At 38.6% G+C, this 14,485-nt stretch overlaps 2 protein-coding genes across 2 annotated transcripts; one reads left to right on the plus strand and one right to left on the minus strand.

The window, feature by feature from the left end:
- Nucleotides 1–420: 420 nt before the first annotated feature.
- Nucleotides 421–7,071, plus strand: atp6ap1a (ATPase H+ transporting accessory protein 1a). The gene is made up of 11 exons (XM_074682477.1): nt 421–590; nt 2,634–2,760; nt 2,841–2,915; nt 3,007–3,200; nt 3,708–3,748; nt 3,836–3,921; nt 4,005–4,154; nt 4,230–4,387; nt 5,821–5,871; nt 5,991–6,228; nt 6,328–7,071. The coding sequence occupies exons 1-11, from the start codon at nt 460–462 to the stop codon at nt 6,535–6,537; spliced, it is 1,461 nt and encodes a 486-aa protein (XP_074538578.1). The 5' UTR covers nt 421–459; the 3' UTR covers nt 6,538–7,071.
- Nucleotides 7,072–7,934: 863 nt separating this feature from the next.
- On the minus strand, nt 7,935–13,593 carry LOC141800037 (L-rhamnose-binding lectin SML-like). The gene is made up of 9 exons (XM_074682496.1): nt 13,563–13,593; nt 11,796–11,828; nt 11,656–11,715; nt 11,367–11,502; nt 11,161–11,270; nt 9,449–9,493; nt 9,217–9,349; nt 9,024–9,127; nt 7,935–8,011 (listed from the first exon to the last, which is right to left on the minus strand). The coding sequence occupies exons 1-9, from the start codon at nt 13,591–13,593 to the stop codon at nt 8,001–8,003; spliced, it is 663 nt and encodes a 220-aa protein (XP_074538597.1). The 3' UTR covers nt 7,935–8,000.
- Between the last annotated feature and the right edge of the window lie 892 nt (nt 13,594–14,485).

Raw genomic sequence — 14,485 nt, forward strand, 5'->3', positions numbered from 1 at the left:
TTTCCAGAATAAGAATAAATAATAAAAGAAAAATATAAGAGAAATGTGAACAAAAGATTAAAAACCTCAAAATAAAATAAACAACAAAATAGAAAAGATTAAAAAATCAGAGTAAAATTAGATATAAAATCCTGGCTGTGCTGCTGCCTGGGAAAAAAAATAAAAGAAACCTTTGGAGGATTAAAACACACTCAGATAACAACGTCCTCACTGTAAAAATGTGTTTTAAAGAAAATTTAATGGAAAAATAAAAAATAATTAATAAAAATCATTTTGTTTCTACATTTTAAGGGATAAATTTAGCAAACAAGGTGTTTTTTATGGTTAAATTGCCTCCTTTAAAACTATTTCATGTTCCTCCTGGAACACTGCAGTGAAAACGAGGATGAGGAGCATCTTCTTCATCCCGCGTCACGTGACCTCCGCTCTACGTCACACCTGCTGTCAGGGACTGTAAAGATGGCGACGACAGGGACGATGCAGCTCCGCCTCATCTCTCCGTCTCTGGCCGTTTTTATCGGCCTGTTGAGCGTTTTCAGCCCGGGAAACTGCGACGAGCAGGTGCCGCTCATCGCCTGGACCAGTGAGGGGTAAGAAACGCTGATTTATTCCCGGTTTTTCCCGTTAATTCAGTGAGGATCCGTGGGCTGACGGTTTCTGACGCTGTCCTGTCACCGTGAGGCTAGCGGTCAGGAGAGGCTACAAGGATGAAAGCTAGCTCTAACAGCTCTCAGACTGATTATAGATTAATTCAGAGGGTATTTATTTTTCTATCATTAAGTGTTTTTGATATTTATTCAGCGTTAGTAACATGAGAGCATCCTTTATCCTGACGGTGACAGGTGCAACATCCCCTCATCCTCCGAGCAGTGAAGCTAGCTGTGTGTGAGGAGCTCCGTTAAACCACATTAGGTTCATTAAACACTGACAGACACATTATTTTCAGTGATAGGAATGTCACTTCTTTAAATTAATTAACTTTTTTTTTTTTGGTGCAAATCAGCAAAAAAGGTCCAATCTCTCGTCCTTAACGTTGTAGATTTATTTAATACGATGACAGTGCGGCTGTGTTTTGCTATTACCAGTTAGTTTCATATATTTAAGGCTTTTATCAGTCTGTTTTTTATATGTTTAATTTACTCTTATAAGTTTTTTTTTTTTTTTTTTTTTTTTACATTTTAAAATATTATCAGTGTTACTTCACATTTTAACATTGATATCAGTTTGTTTCAGTTATTATCAGTATGTTTTCACGTATTTTATTCTATGTTTTAACATATTTTAGGCCATTATAATTAGAGGTATATCGGGCCGATATTTGGACATTTGTCTCTATCGGCCATCGGCCGTATTTTCTTTTAAAAAGCCGATTTTTGATCCGTTGTATAAAATGACGCAATTTTTGATCAGGCACAAAAAAGATGAGCACCTCAAACTTGTGGAACCACTTGGATACATTACATACTTTTGTTCAAATTATATTAATAAGTTTAAATTTCTTTTTTGACATTTTAAGAAGAGTGTGAATGTTTACTACTGCTTGTTACATTGTGTGTTTACTCAGACAAAATATTTCATTGTTTTGAAAGCTGAATAAATGTTCAGAGGACTGGACACGACTTGTTGTAATAGATTTCTTTTAGTTGCTCAGAAATTGCTGCGTTTTACAAAAATGTGATAAATATATATTTATTTAACAATCGGCCTGAATATCAAATTGGAAAAATCGGCTATGCATATCGGCATCGGCTGCCCAAATTTGGAAAGCATCGGCATCGGCCCCCAAAAAACCCATATCGGTCGACCTCTAATTAATTATGTTTACACATATTTTGGACTATTTTCCATTTTTTAAAATATATTTTAGACTTAAATCAGTAAGGTTTATGCATATTTCAGACTATTATCTATATGTTTTTTAAATGTTTAAGACTGTTAGTATTTGACTGTAATTATGTGTTCACTATTATCTGTATGCATTCACATATTTACGCTATAATAAGTGTGTTTTTACACATTTTAAATTATATTTTAAGACTTCTATGAGTATAACTTAACATACTTAAGACTTATATCAGTATGTATTTAAATATTTGAGACTTTTATCTGCATATTTCCACATATTTAAGACTATTTTCAGGATGTTTTCACATGTTTTGGTCTATTTCTGATATGTTTTATGTTCATCGTTCATGTTATGTATCAGTTATGCAAGAAACCTTGTATTTTCCAGTGTTTACTTGTTTTATTTTCTCATAAACCTTGATGAAAAGTAAAATATAAGCAGTCTTAATGCTTGCACTTGCTTAAAAGCTCATTATTTGTTGCATTAGGTCACCATTAAGGATTTTTTTAGCTTGAGTATGTGCAAACCTTCATCCTGAGGCCACTTAAAATTTAGCGTAATATAAGATACATAATATCTGTTTTACCTGTTGGAAAAGGCTTTAACACCTTGATGCTATGCTGCACCTTCCTCTGTGTTTTGAAGTGTTATTTTGTGGTTTGTGTGTTTTTATTCTGTTATTGCTGTGAAGCACTTTGAGTACCTGATTTTTATGTTAAATCTCACAGTGTTCACTGTGGGTAGCAGACGTTAGCGTTGTTTCTGACCTGACCCTGTCCTCCTCCAGCGTCTCCTCGCCGAGCCAGTCTCCTCCTGTCGCCGGTCACATCGTGGAGCAGCAGCAGCTCTCGTCTTATCTGGAGAAAGCTCTGAGTGACGGCCCCAAAAATGTGGTGCTGTTCCTCCAGGACAAGGTAACACACACACACACATACCCTCTCACACACACACACACGTTTAACTGAACTTGTTAACCTGTTTCTTCTTCGCCTAGATGAGCATCGAGGACTTCACCATGTACGGAGGAGCTTTTGGAAACAAGCAGGACAGCGTGTTTCCCAACCTGGAGGTCAGATGATGTCACTGACACTTTGAAAACTACTTCCTGTCCAAAGGGAACTCATGTATCTCTGACAGTAATAATCTGTCTTGTGCCACAGGGAGCTCTGAGGTCCTCGTCCTCTCCTCTGGTGTTACCTGCTGTGTCCCGGCCCGCCTCCAACGCAGTGATTGGTCAGCTGCAGGAACAGTTAGAGACGTCCCCGCTGTACCTGGACCCCGAGACGCTGAGTCAGCTGAGGCTGAACGCCTCCTCTCCCGCCCTGCTGGTGTTCAGGCTGCCGTACGGCATCGGGTATGTTCACGGATTCACAGTTTGTCTAAGAGATCATGGGTGAATTCCCAGAGTCGTTCTGCAGAAAAACGCGTTTTTCCAGGGTCAGAAAAGCAGATTTAGAAAGAGCTGATGTAACAGGCACGTGCACGAGTTTAAAGTCTACCTAAAGATGATTGTTTGCGTGATCTGTTGCACTTTTTTCATCAACCAGACACATAAGAGTTTGTGTCACAATCTCAAAACATCACTTTATCCACCAGGAAGCAAGAGGAGAAAGTTTTGGGATAAGTGTAAGAGCTAAAGCCTCCTCAGGGGGGCGCCAGAGAGCTGCAATAGAGACGGATGATGCATTGGAGGCTTTGTGTCAAAGCTGGTAAATCCCTCCATGAAGGACTCAGTCTAAAGCATGCTGTGGCTCAGTGAGAGCTTCACTCCAGGAGTTTATCAGTAACTGACGTCTGGATCTGACTGATCTGCTCGAAAAGCTTCAGGACTTTTAAAAATCTCTCCGTGTCTCCTCCACAGGGCTGATCTGATGTCTGCGAAGGAGATCCTGAGTGGAAACGGTGAGTCTGTGGTTGTATCTGCATTAATCCTCATCTCATGAGTTCCTGGTTGACACAGAGCTAACAGGTGAGTCTTTCCTCTCTCAGACGAGGTGATTGGTCAGGTGATGAGCACCATGAAGAGCCAGTCTGTCCCATACACGGCGATCTACACGGCTCTGAGGCCCTCCAGGGTGAGTCCACCAGTCTTTGTTTATGGTGTTTTCTCTACTTCCTGTCGATCTGCAGAGCTTTGACATCTTCCCTCTCTCCACAGGAGGCGGCTTCAGTCTCTGTGGAGGCGGGGGTGGGCGGGGGCCGCTCCCTGCTGCAGTACAGAGACCGGTACAGGGAGCGGGAGAGGGAGAGGGAGAGGCAGCGTAAGATGAAGGAGAGGGCTGGGATCTACGGCCCCGTGGAGTTCAAGGTGAGGAGCTTTTCCTCCCTAACGATGTTTTAACAACTTTCAACCCTGATTCACTCGTCTCTTCTTCCCGGACAGGAGGGAGAGGAAACCTGCATCCTCATGTGGGCCAAAAGCCTCTCAGTGAGGATCCTCCGCAGCGGCCGCTGGGAGGACCACGACCTGACCCCGTCCACCTTCGGGGAGGGTGTCAGCCCCAAGCTGCACGGCTCCAGCTGCGACAAAACCAAAGCCAGGTAACGAAAACAGAGCCGTGGACCAGTTTTTCTGAGCTGGGTTCAGACTCTACCCCGCTGCTGATGTCACTGATTTAAAGTGGCTGTTAAAGTCCAGGTCTGAGTCCAGGATCACTTCTAGATTCCTGACCTGGTTTCTCACATTCAGAGAGATTCTGAAGGTGACTGATAACACTTCCTCTTTGTTTCTGTGAGCGACACACACTGTGATTTCAGCTTGTGGTTGAACATGTTGTAGTTGTGTATTAGCTGGGCTGATGGAGGCATGTACAAATTAAACAACAGGGGTCCCAGGATTGACCCCTGAGGAACCCCACAGGTCATTTGGTCATATGATGACATGTGATGTCTACGTGGGTTTTTAATTTTTTTATACTTTTGAAAAAAAAATTTTAAATAAGAAATTGTAATACCATAATTTTGCTAAATTTATGAAGTTACAAAATTTATAGAAATTAGCTGTAAAAAAATTCTTTGAATTTTGAAAATTCAGAAATTTGCAAAAAAAATGTGATATGAAATAAAAAAAAAATGTGCAAAATTTAAAAAAGGAATTTAAATGATTTGCAAGCATTTGCAGGAATAAAAAAAAGGGAACGTGTAAAATTTTAAATATTTGGAAAATCTTCAAGAACCTGATTTGTTTTTCTAAGTTTGAAAAAAAGTCAAATAATTAAAATTTTAAAAAAAATGTTATTTCAAAATTAAAAATAAATAAATAAAAGGGCATATTTTTTAGAAGGAGAAACTAAAATAATTTGCAAAAATATGAAAAAAAATTTGCAACAATTTCAATCATGTTCAAAATCTTTAAAAACTTTATTTTTTTTTCTTTATTTGAAGTTTCACAAAATTAAAATTTGCAAAAAAATTGTTATTTAAATTTTAAAATAAAAACAAAAAAAGAGTTGTTTTTTTAAAAAAGTGGACTTTAATTATATGCAAAAATTTAAAAAATGAAGTTTGCAAAATAATTCAATTATTTGCAAATTAAAAAAAAATAATCTACTTATTTGAAAAAATGTAAACTACTTTCAATATCACATAGTTTAAATGTTAAAACATTTAAAATTAAAATAAATTGCAAAAAAAAATATACAAAAAAATAAATGAATAAAAAAAACCCTCCAAAATTTGAAAAGTTTAAACTATACAAAAGTAAATTCACTTGTTTAGATTTTAGTTTTTGCTGTATGATAAAAAGTTAAGATATTAAAACTATCGCATTGTCTTGTTTTATCGTCATGCCGGGTATTATCAACAGATTTTATTCCAGATTTAAATTAAAACCAAAACTGGTCTCACTTTCTTATAAAAAGCTGTATATTTTTTTATGGTGTGTTTGAAATAAAGTTTTCTGTGCATCATGAGGAAATTTTCAGTTTTTCTTTTATCTTTGGTTCATCTGTTAAAGTTTGGGTTTTTTTCTGCAGGCTGGTTCTGAACTACGAGAACGTCCTCGGTCACCGCAGCTTCAAACTGATGTGAGTTGATATCATCCTCGTACACTGAGGCGTAACTCTCAATGTCTTGTCATGTTACCTCAGAATTTTTAATTTTTATATAAATGATAAATCACCACCGTGTGCCGCCGTGTTTCCAGCTTTGCGATGAGCCAGCGTCACTACAGGGTGTCAGCACGCCGCTGGTTCACGCTGGACGCCTTGGAGCTGGAGTACGACGGGACCAAAGCCACGTTTAACGGCAGCCGACACATCTACGCCCCCGCTGAGTACTCGTACCGCTGTGAGTCCGTCACCAGCTTCCGTTGGCCCCAGCTGGTCCCACGCACATCCAAAGACCCGGCCAATCAGTGGAGGGTTTCTTTTGAGGACTTCCAGGTTGGAGACCTGTTGATCTCCTTACTTCTGCAAGTTTAAACAGTAAAGTCTCGTTTCTACCGTTTCATTCTGGTCTCACCTGAGCGCCTCTCTCCTCAGATCCAGGGCTTCAACGTGAGCGGCAGCGACTTCTCCTACGCCAGCGACTGCGCCGGCTTCTTCTCCCCCGGGATCTGGATGGGTCTGATGACCAGCCTCCTCATGGTCCTGATCCTCACCTACGGCCTGCACATGATCATGCAGCTGCGCACCATGGACCGCTTCGACGACCCCAAGGGCCCGGCCATCTCTGTGCCCCAAACAGAGTAACACACACACTCACACACACATCTCAAAGCCACACCTCCGTGTCGTCTCATTCTGCTGATCCTCCCTTTACATTCCTCTTCATCTGTAGTTGGGCATTAATCAGAATAACAGGTGGCGTGTTCGGGGTGAGGGTGTTGTCGTTGATGCGTAGTTGTTGGTTTTAAACGAGGATCCTGGGACTGGAGATCCAGTTTGTGCCCCTGTGAGAATCACATCACTGTCAGGTCAGGATCAGAGAGAAACAAGCCCTCCTTTAGTTCTCATATCAGTCCCCCAACCTGTATTTTATCAGCCAGTAGAGGGCGCTCATACTTTTTAAAAGCAGTGAATAATCTCCTGTTTTAATCCGGATGTTTCCACCCCACGCCGAGATGCTGATTCTCAGAGGCACAAACTGACACTAATAAACATTCTCAGTTGTACATAAAGGGACTAAAGTAACTTATGAAATATGAATTATGAAATGCTATTTATTGATGGAACTACTCTGTGTGTGTTTACAGTGTGTGTGTGTGTGTGTGTGTGTGTGTGTGTGTGTGTGTGTGTGTTTGTGAGTAGAAAATATGAACTGTAGGCGTCGGATGAAAGAGTAAAACATATCTGTTCCAGTTTCCTTCATCACAGAGCAAAGAAACGTTAGAGGAACACTTGATTCTGTTTTTGTTTCTGTTTGGATAAACATGAAGATGCATTTGTGATCTGATGCTGATGTGCACTAAGACATGCTCCTTTTTCTTTCCATGGTTTGTAGTGAGTGTCAGATGTGAGGTCCTGTGTTGTGCTGCTGCTGTGACCCCAATAAAACGTGTTAAAAACTCTGACATCATGGAAATCTGATGGACTTTATTTGAGCGCTTTTGTGTGCGAGACAAATCCAGGAAAGAGAGATAGATATTTTTTTCTTTTACCCTAGAAAACAAAAGCAAATGGAGCAAATGCTGAATGCTGAAATTCTGAGCCCTAACCGTACCAGCCTTATTTATACTCCTTATGACATCATCAGCTGTGTGGTTTCCATGGTGATGTGTAGCAGCCACTGCTCTGCTCGGAACCCTTACTCTTTGTGACATCATCAGCTGCACGGTTTCCATGGTGAAGGATCATCTCCATTCTTTTCAAAGGGCCAAAAACTTTAAGAAATTCTGATATTTTTAAAAGTACATGAGTTAGAAATGTGAAACGTACACACACATCCCTCCTGAGCACGCTGAACGTCTTTAAATTTACAGAGTGAAAAATCTGTGAGAATTTGTCAGAGGAGTAAAGAGCCAAAAAAATACAGAAGAATAAGTTTATTAATCTCCATATGAGCAGTTACACAATAATTACACTGTAATATTAAAAAGAAATAAAACCCTGTCTGATACAACAGCAGACAACAAAATACATTAAGTACAGAGTTAAACAACTTTCCGTTTTGGAAACTTTCTCTCCTCCTCGCTCTCAGATACTGAGACTTCGTTTCATTGTGGATCTGCAAAAGAGAAAACAGACTGATGTCAGAGAGATCATGAAATATTCAACTACCTGGGTTTTAAAAAAATAGCAAAAACTTAAAGACAAGATTGTGGTGAAGGTTTGAGGCAAGGAAAAAATCATCAGTTACTGTAAATATAAAAAATATATTAAAAAAATACTGTAAAAATAAGAATAAAGAAAATAAGCAAAAGGCAAAAAATGCACTGTAAAACTAAAAAAAAAATCTCAAAACAAAAGGCAAAAAATACACTCTAAAAACAAAAATTAAATAAAAAAAGGCAAAAAAATCCACTTCAAAAATAAAAACAAAAGGCAAAAAAATCCACTTCAAAAATAAAAAATAAAAACAAAAGGCAAAAAATGTGCTTAAAAAATAACAAAAAAAACTAAAAAGGCAAAAAAAAAAATCACTGTTGAATTAACAAAAATTATTTAGAAAACGAAAGGCAAAAATATGCTGTTTAAAAAAAAATGAAAAAAATCATTTGAAAAAAATCAAAAGGCTAAAAAAAAACAAAAATAAAACAACAAATAAATTAAACACAAAAAAACAAAGGAGTCAGTGATACTGAGCCTTTATGTGGCTGCCCAGTTTTTACTTATTACTTTACGATTATGAAGTACAGAAACCACCAACACCCGACAAAACAATATGAAAAAGGTGAAATATGCATTAATTTAGAGAAATTTTTGTTATTTTTTTAATGTAAATATACCTGTAACTAACTGCTTTAATATGAATTCTTCTTGTATTCACCTATCTGTCATGCTAACATTATAAACAGAATATCACACAGCCAAAAGATGTCCAGTATTCCTGGTTCTGAAGGAATACTGTTAAGTAAAACTAACATAACTGTAAACCACTGAGAAACCTTTGTCAGAGATTTTGGAGTTAATCTACATTCACAGCCGACTAAAAGACCAACATCCATGTCATCAGAGACGCCGCGTGTGGATACAGAAGATCTGACACAGAAGAAGATCTCCAGAGTTCAGATACTCACACAGACAGGTGTACGCCACCTCCAGGTACTTGTAAGTTCTGAAACATGGGTCTCCAAAGTCTTTGTTACTGGCTCTGACGGTGCACCTGTTCTTCCCGTTACACCTGTGGGCGCAGAGCGACATGGACCAGGTCATTAATGAACCTGCAGCTACCATGCTGCTAATGCTAACCACAAAGAGCGGTTTGTTTACCTCTCAGCCACTCTGCTCACGGGCCGCGAACAGCGCACGTTTTGGACTTCAAACGCTGGGCGCTGGAAGGAGCAGATGGTCTGATCCTGACGTCCGTAATGAGCCCCGTACACCTCGATCACCTGACCCACGTCTGACAGAAACAGGAAGAGGAAGAGGTACAGGTCAGAGCCAGCGTTCTGTCTTTAATGTTAGAGTCATTAATAAATATCACGCAGGAATGAGATCCTACCACAGTGAAGAGTTGTGAAAGAGTTTTCACAAACGGTCCGGTGAACTGAGGAGGAGAGGAACAGGTTAGAAATCACACACAGGGATAAAAGCTTACAGCTCGCTCTATGACAAGCTGGTAGCTACATTTATTTTATCCAAGAGACATTTTTAAAACTCCTAGAAAACCAAAGTGACAACAGCTTGGTATCATATCATATTAGCCCTTAGCTCATGGTTTAGCCTTTAGCCTGTATTTCAGCCCTTAGCTTGCCTTAAGCTTGTGCTTTAGCCTTTAGCAAGTTTTTAGCCTTTAGTGACAGTTTTAGTCTTAACCCATGTTTTAGACCCTAGCTGATGTTTTAGCCTTTATCCTGTATCTTAGCTTTTGGCCTGTGTTTTACACTTTATTTCATGTTTGAGCCTTTCGCTTGTGCTGTAGCATTTAGCCCATCTTAAGCTTTTGTGGGAGCCTTAAGCACCTGTTCTAGCCTGTAACCATGTCTTAGCCTTTAGCTTATAATTTTCCCATAGCTCATGTTTTAGCCTTTGGTCAGTATTTTAGCCCTTAGCTCATGACTTAGCCTTTACCCAGTGTTTTATCCATTACCCATTATTTTAGCCTTTAGCTCATGGCTTAGCCTTTAGCCAGTGTTTTAGCCTTTACCCATTATTTTAGCCTTTAGCTCGCCTTAAGCCCCTGTTTTAGCCTTTAACTCATGTTGTAGACCCTAGCTTTTGTTTTAGCTTTTAGTACATGGTTGAGCTTTTAGTTAATGTTTCAGCCTCTAACCAGTATCTTAGTTTTTGGCCTGTGTTTTAGCATTTATTTTGTACAATAGCCCTTTAGCCTGTGTTTTAGCATTAAGCCCGTCTAAAGCTTTTGTGGAAGCCTTAAGCACCTGTTCTAAATTTTAACCAATGTTTAGCCTTTAGCTTATAGTTTTGCCATAAGCTTATGTTTCTGCCTTTGGCCAGTATTTTAGCCTTTAGCTCATATTTTTAGCCCTTACCCATTATTTTAGCCTTTATCTCGCCTTAAGCCCCTATCTTAGCCTTTAGTGACATTTTTAGCTTTTAACCCATGTTTCAGACCCTAGCTTGTTTTCTTGACCTTCAGTTCATGGTTTAGTCTTTTTTTAATGTTTTAGCCTACAGCCGGTATCTTAGCCTTTGGCCTGTGTTTTAGCCTTTGGCCTGTGTTTTAGCCTTTAAGTCATGTTTTAGCCTATAGCTTTTGTTTTAGCATTACGCCTGCATAAAGCTTGTGTGGAAGCCTTAAGCACCAGTTCTAGCCTTTAACCCATGATTTAGCATTTAGCTTGTACTTTAGCCTTAAGTCAGTATTTTAACCTAAGCTCATGTTTTTAGCTTTTAGTCTGTATATAAGCTTGTGTTTTAGCCTTTAGCTCATGTTTCAGCCTTCAACTCCTTTCAGCCCTAAGTTCATGATTTAGCCTTTAGCGCCTGTTTTAGCCTTGAACCCATGTTTAAGCCTTTAGCTCACAGTTTGGCTCTTAACTTGTTTTAGCCTTTAGCCAGTATTTTAACCTTTAGCTCATGAGCTAGCTTTGAACTAACTAAACTTAGTCAGCCGGCGTGGTGTTGTCATAGAGACTGAGACGTGCCGTAAATCAATCCGGTCTTTTCCGACACGATCGGGAAGCTAGGTAGTAGCATGTAGGAATCACGAAGTTTAGTGAAGTAGTGAAGTTGAAACCAGGTGTGTCTTACTCGCTGGGAAGCAGGTGTAGTTGGTCTGGATGTACTTGGCGGTGCCGTAGCAGGGATCAGAGGTCCGGACGACGTCAGAGTTCAGCTCACAAACCTTCTTTCCATCACACCTGCGGGAATAATTCAGACACAGGAAATCAATCTTTGGTTTCCAACACGTCTCGTCCAGGTAAACAGAGATGTTTGGGGTGGTATCGGGTCCGGACCTCCTCCTGAAGACGTCCACAGTCCCCCGCTGGGAGCACCTGGTGTTGGAGAGCTGGTGAGGGAAGCGGCCTTCACTGCAGGTCTCTCGGTCCAAACGTCCGTACAGAGCCTCCTGAACCCGGATCACTCCGCTGTCTGTGACACCGAGGGCGACAAAACACACCGTTACACCATCAGTCATAAAACCACAGGACTCCACAGCCCATGAACCGTGAGTCAAATGATTAAATCCTGATTTTTTTTCACTGAAACCTGCTGAAAACTTCAACAAACCTCCATGTTACTCACCGCAGCTCAGGCGCTGAACACTGGTGTTGTCCTCACAGATTGTAACCGTCTCTTGCGCGTCTTAAAAAAAGATAAAATATGTGAGTTTAACTGTGTTCAAGCTTTGGGTTAGATATTTTACAGGTGAGGTTTTGATTTACCTGCTGTGAACAGCAAACATGTCGCTGTGAGCACTGAAGAAAGAGACAAAAACACCGTTAATCTCATGTTAGATGTTAAATTCATCCATGAAGAAATCACAGACAGAAAACTATTGAATCCGTACAATTAAATATTTAAACTAAGAGTATGATTTAGAGTAATAATAAACTTTGGTAAAAGGCAAAGAAAAATTTTCAATGGCAGAGTAAGTAAGTAAAGATTAAAGAAAAAATATTTTAAACTCAAGAAAATATATTTATTCTTATGTCATAGGTCATTGTGACCACCTAAAGCGTCATTATATTAACGAGCACAGTGTTTAGTTTTTAAAGGTACAGTATGTAATTTTTAAGGCTATAGTGTTAAGATTTAAAGGTACAGTATAAAGTTTTTAAAGGTACAGTATGTAATTTTTAAGGCTACAGTACATAGTTTTTAAAGGTACAGTACCTAATTTTTAAAGGTATAATGTGTAGTTTTTAAAAGGAACAGTGTAAAGTTTTTACGGGTACAATGTTTAGATTTTAAAGGCACAGAGAGTAGTTTTAAAATGTAACAGTGTTAAGTTTTTAAGGGTACAGTGTAGGGATGGGTACTGAATTAGGTACTTTTATAGGTATCGACTAAATTCTGTCAAAAGTACAGAATACCAATTCACGTTAAAACTAAAGGTACCATGTTTAGGTACCTAAATGCATCCTTGTGACTGTGAGGGAGAGGAAGAGTAGCCGATTTTCCACGCTGGACATGAACACAGCATTGCAAGGTTATATAATGAAGAGTAAATATGTTACATTGAAAAATTATTTGTGTTTTATTATTAAACAAATGGATATTTTTTACCACATAAACACAAAAAAGCATTAAAAATTGAGCACCGGTACCGATTGCCAGGTACCGAGCATTGGTACCGAATTGTTTCAAATGTAAAAGGCACCCATCCCTTGTACAGTGTGTAGTTTTCAAAGGTATAGTGTGTAGTTTCTGAAGGTATGGAGCGTAATTTTTAAGGTATTGTGTGATGTAATTAAAGGAGCATTGTGTATTTTTTCAAGGTACACTGTCTGGTAAATAGCAGCTTTTATCAGAATCACTTTGTATTAAAAAACACAATAATTTTAAGTTTGTTTAGATTATTGTTTAATCCCCTGAATGTATGAACCCTAGGCCATGACAAAATAAATAGACTAATTTATTAATTCATTAATAAATAAGAAACTGGTGGAAAATTTACAAATGGAGGATTTATCATAAAATAAAGTAGCTTCTTGTCCCTAAAGGCCACCGTAGTTTGACCATTCTGTATTTTACACACACTCTCTTTGATTGTTATGCACCACAGTTCAACTTGAAAACTTTTTTTCCTTCAGTAGAAGTTATTTATGTACAGATAAAATAAGTATATATAAATGTGATATTTAGAGTATTTAAGAGAAGAATAACTGAAAATTAGAAAAAGCCCAGTTTGGTTCCTGATCAAACTTTTTTCTTAAGTAAAATAAATTATTATTAACTTGTTCTACAAACATTAAATATGTGAAGCCATTCTGATTCATAAACTAGAAATTTAATTTAATTGAATTTAAAAATATAAAACCAAAACACACAGACACACAGACACAAATTTAAAAAAAAAAACACTATTTCTTCAAAAACAAACAAAAAAAAAGTTGTTTTAGTCTTTTACGAGTAACAAATTAAACCCTGAGCTGTAACAGTCTGATAAAAGAAATTAATCTTAGGAGGTTTTTCAGCTGAATACTCACAGAGAGCTGTGCTGAGGCTGGAGGAGAGCATGGTGCTGGCTGCAGGTAAACACTGGGACTGATAACAGCTTCACACACACCTTGATTTATACCGACTGATCCAGGAAGTGTGGAAAGAAAAACACATTAATGAATAAAACCCTGACCTGACACTGACGGCTCCTCACAGCTTCAGCACGTCGCTCAGAGACTTTCAGGACTCAGTGGGTGCAGCAGACTCTGATAAAGGCCATAAATGAGGGATTGCTAACAGGAAACAGAGCTCTGAGAGATTCAGAGAAGGAAGCTCATAAAGAGAGTTAAAGGGGAATTCCTGAGACGTCTCCTTATGTTTCCCTTTACCACAAAGTTCCTTAAAGGAATCCAGGGTAGGTCACTTCACTCGGGCTTTACCGCAAGTCTTCAGGGCCGATCCCAGGTACCACTCCTCACCCTCCTCCTTCGTCTTCCTCCTTCACCGACACCTTACAGAAAACTGGGACGCCGCTTCTCTGGACGGGAATTGAGACTTGGGATCGTAGCTGATAGAAAACGAACTTCCTGTTTTAAGAGATAATGCACAAAATTCTCTTATTAATGTGACACACTATAAATAAGACTAATTAAATCAAATTCAAGAGTCTGCAAAGTATCCATGTTATTACATTTGATAGTCCAGAAAAATGTCTTGGTTCAAGTTATTTGAAAACAAAAATGAGGTCTGAATTGATGTAACAAATAAAAAAAATCTTCCAATGGAGCAAGAAAAATTTGCTAGAAAATCTGCTTTTGAAACTAGAATTATAATTTGCAGTGTAGGAAAGTGTTAAAAACTGCAATTCTCGAAGTGTCCACTAGAGGCTGGCTGTAGAAAGCTAAAAGCACATACACACCCATTCAAAAAGCTGATCTTTACAGCAGAAATAAACTTTGTTTAAAGCCTG

The sequence above is a fragment of the Halichoeres trimaculatus genome, unplaced genomic scaffold (assembly GCF_033239565.1).
Source record: "Halichoeres trimaculatus isolate MK-OKI-2021-1 unplaced genomic scaffold, fHalTri1.1 fHalTri1_scaffold_11, whole genome shotgun sequence".
Classification (NCBI taxonomy): domain Eukaryota; kingdom Metazoa; phylum Chordata; class Actinopteri; order Labriformes; family Labridae; genus Halichoeres; species Halichoeres trimaculatus.

Excerpts from the sequence above, each read along its gene's own strand:
- atp6ap1a (XM_074682477.1), top strand. The coding sequence starts at position 460 with ATGGCGACGACAGGGACGATGCAGCTCCGCCTCATCTCTCCGTCTCTG. Across the intron at positions 2,761-2,840 it reads TGCTGTTCCTCCAGGACAAG|ATGAGCATCGAGGACTTCAC; the intron begins GTAACACACACA and ends TTCTTCGCCTAG. Across the intron at positions 3,201-3,707 it reads AGGCTGCCGTACGGCATCGG|GGCTGATCTGATGTCTGCGA; the intron begins GTATGTTCACGG and ends TCTCCTCCACAG.
- LOC141800037 (XM_074682496.1), bottom strand. The coding sequence starts at position 13,593 with ATGCTCTCCTCCAGCCTCAGCACAGCTCTCT. Across the intron at positions 11,271-11,366 it reads GTGGACGTCTTCAGGAGGAG|GTGTGATGGAAAGAAGGTTT; the intron begins GTCCGGACCCGA and ends TTATTCCCGCAG. Across the intron at positions 9,494-11,160 it reads CTACACCTGCTTCCCAGCGA|TTCACCGGACCGTTTGTGAA; the intron begins GTAAGACACACC and ends TCTCCTCCTCAG.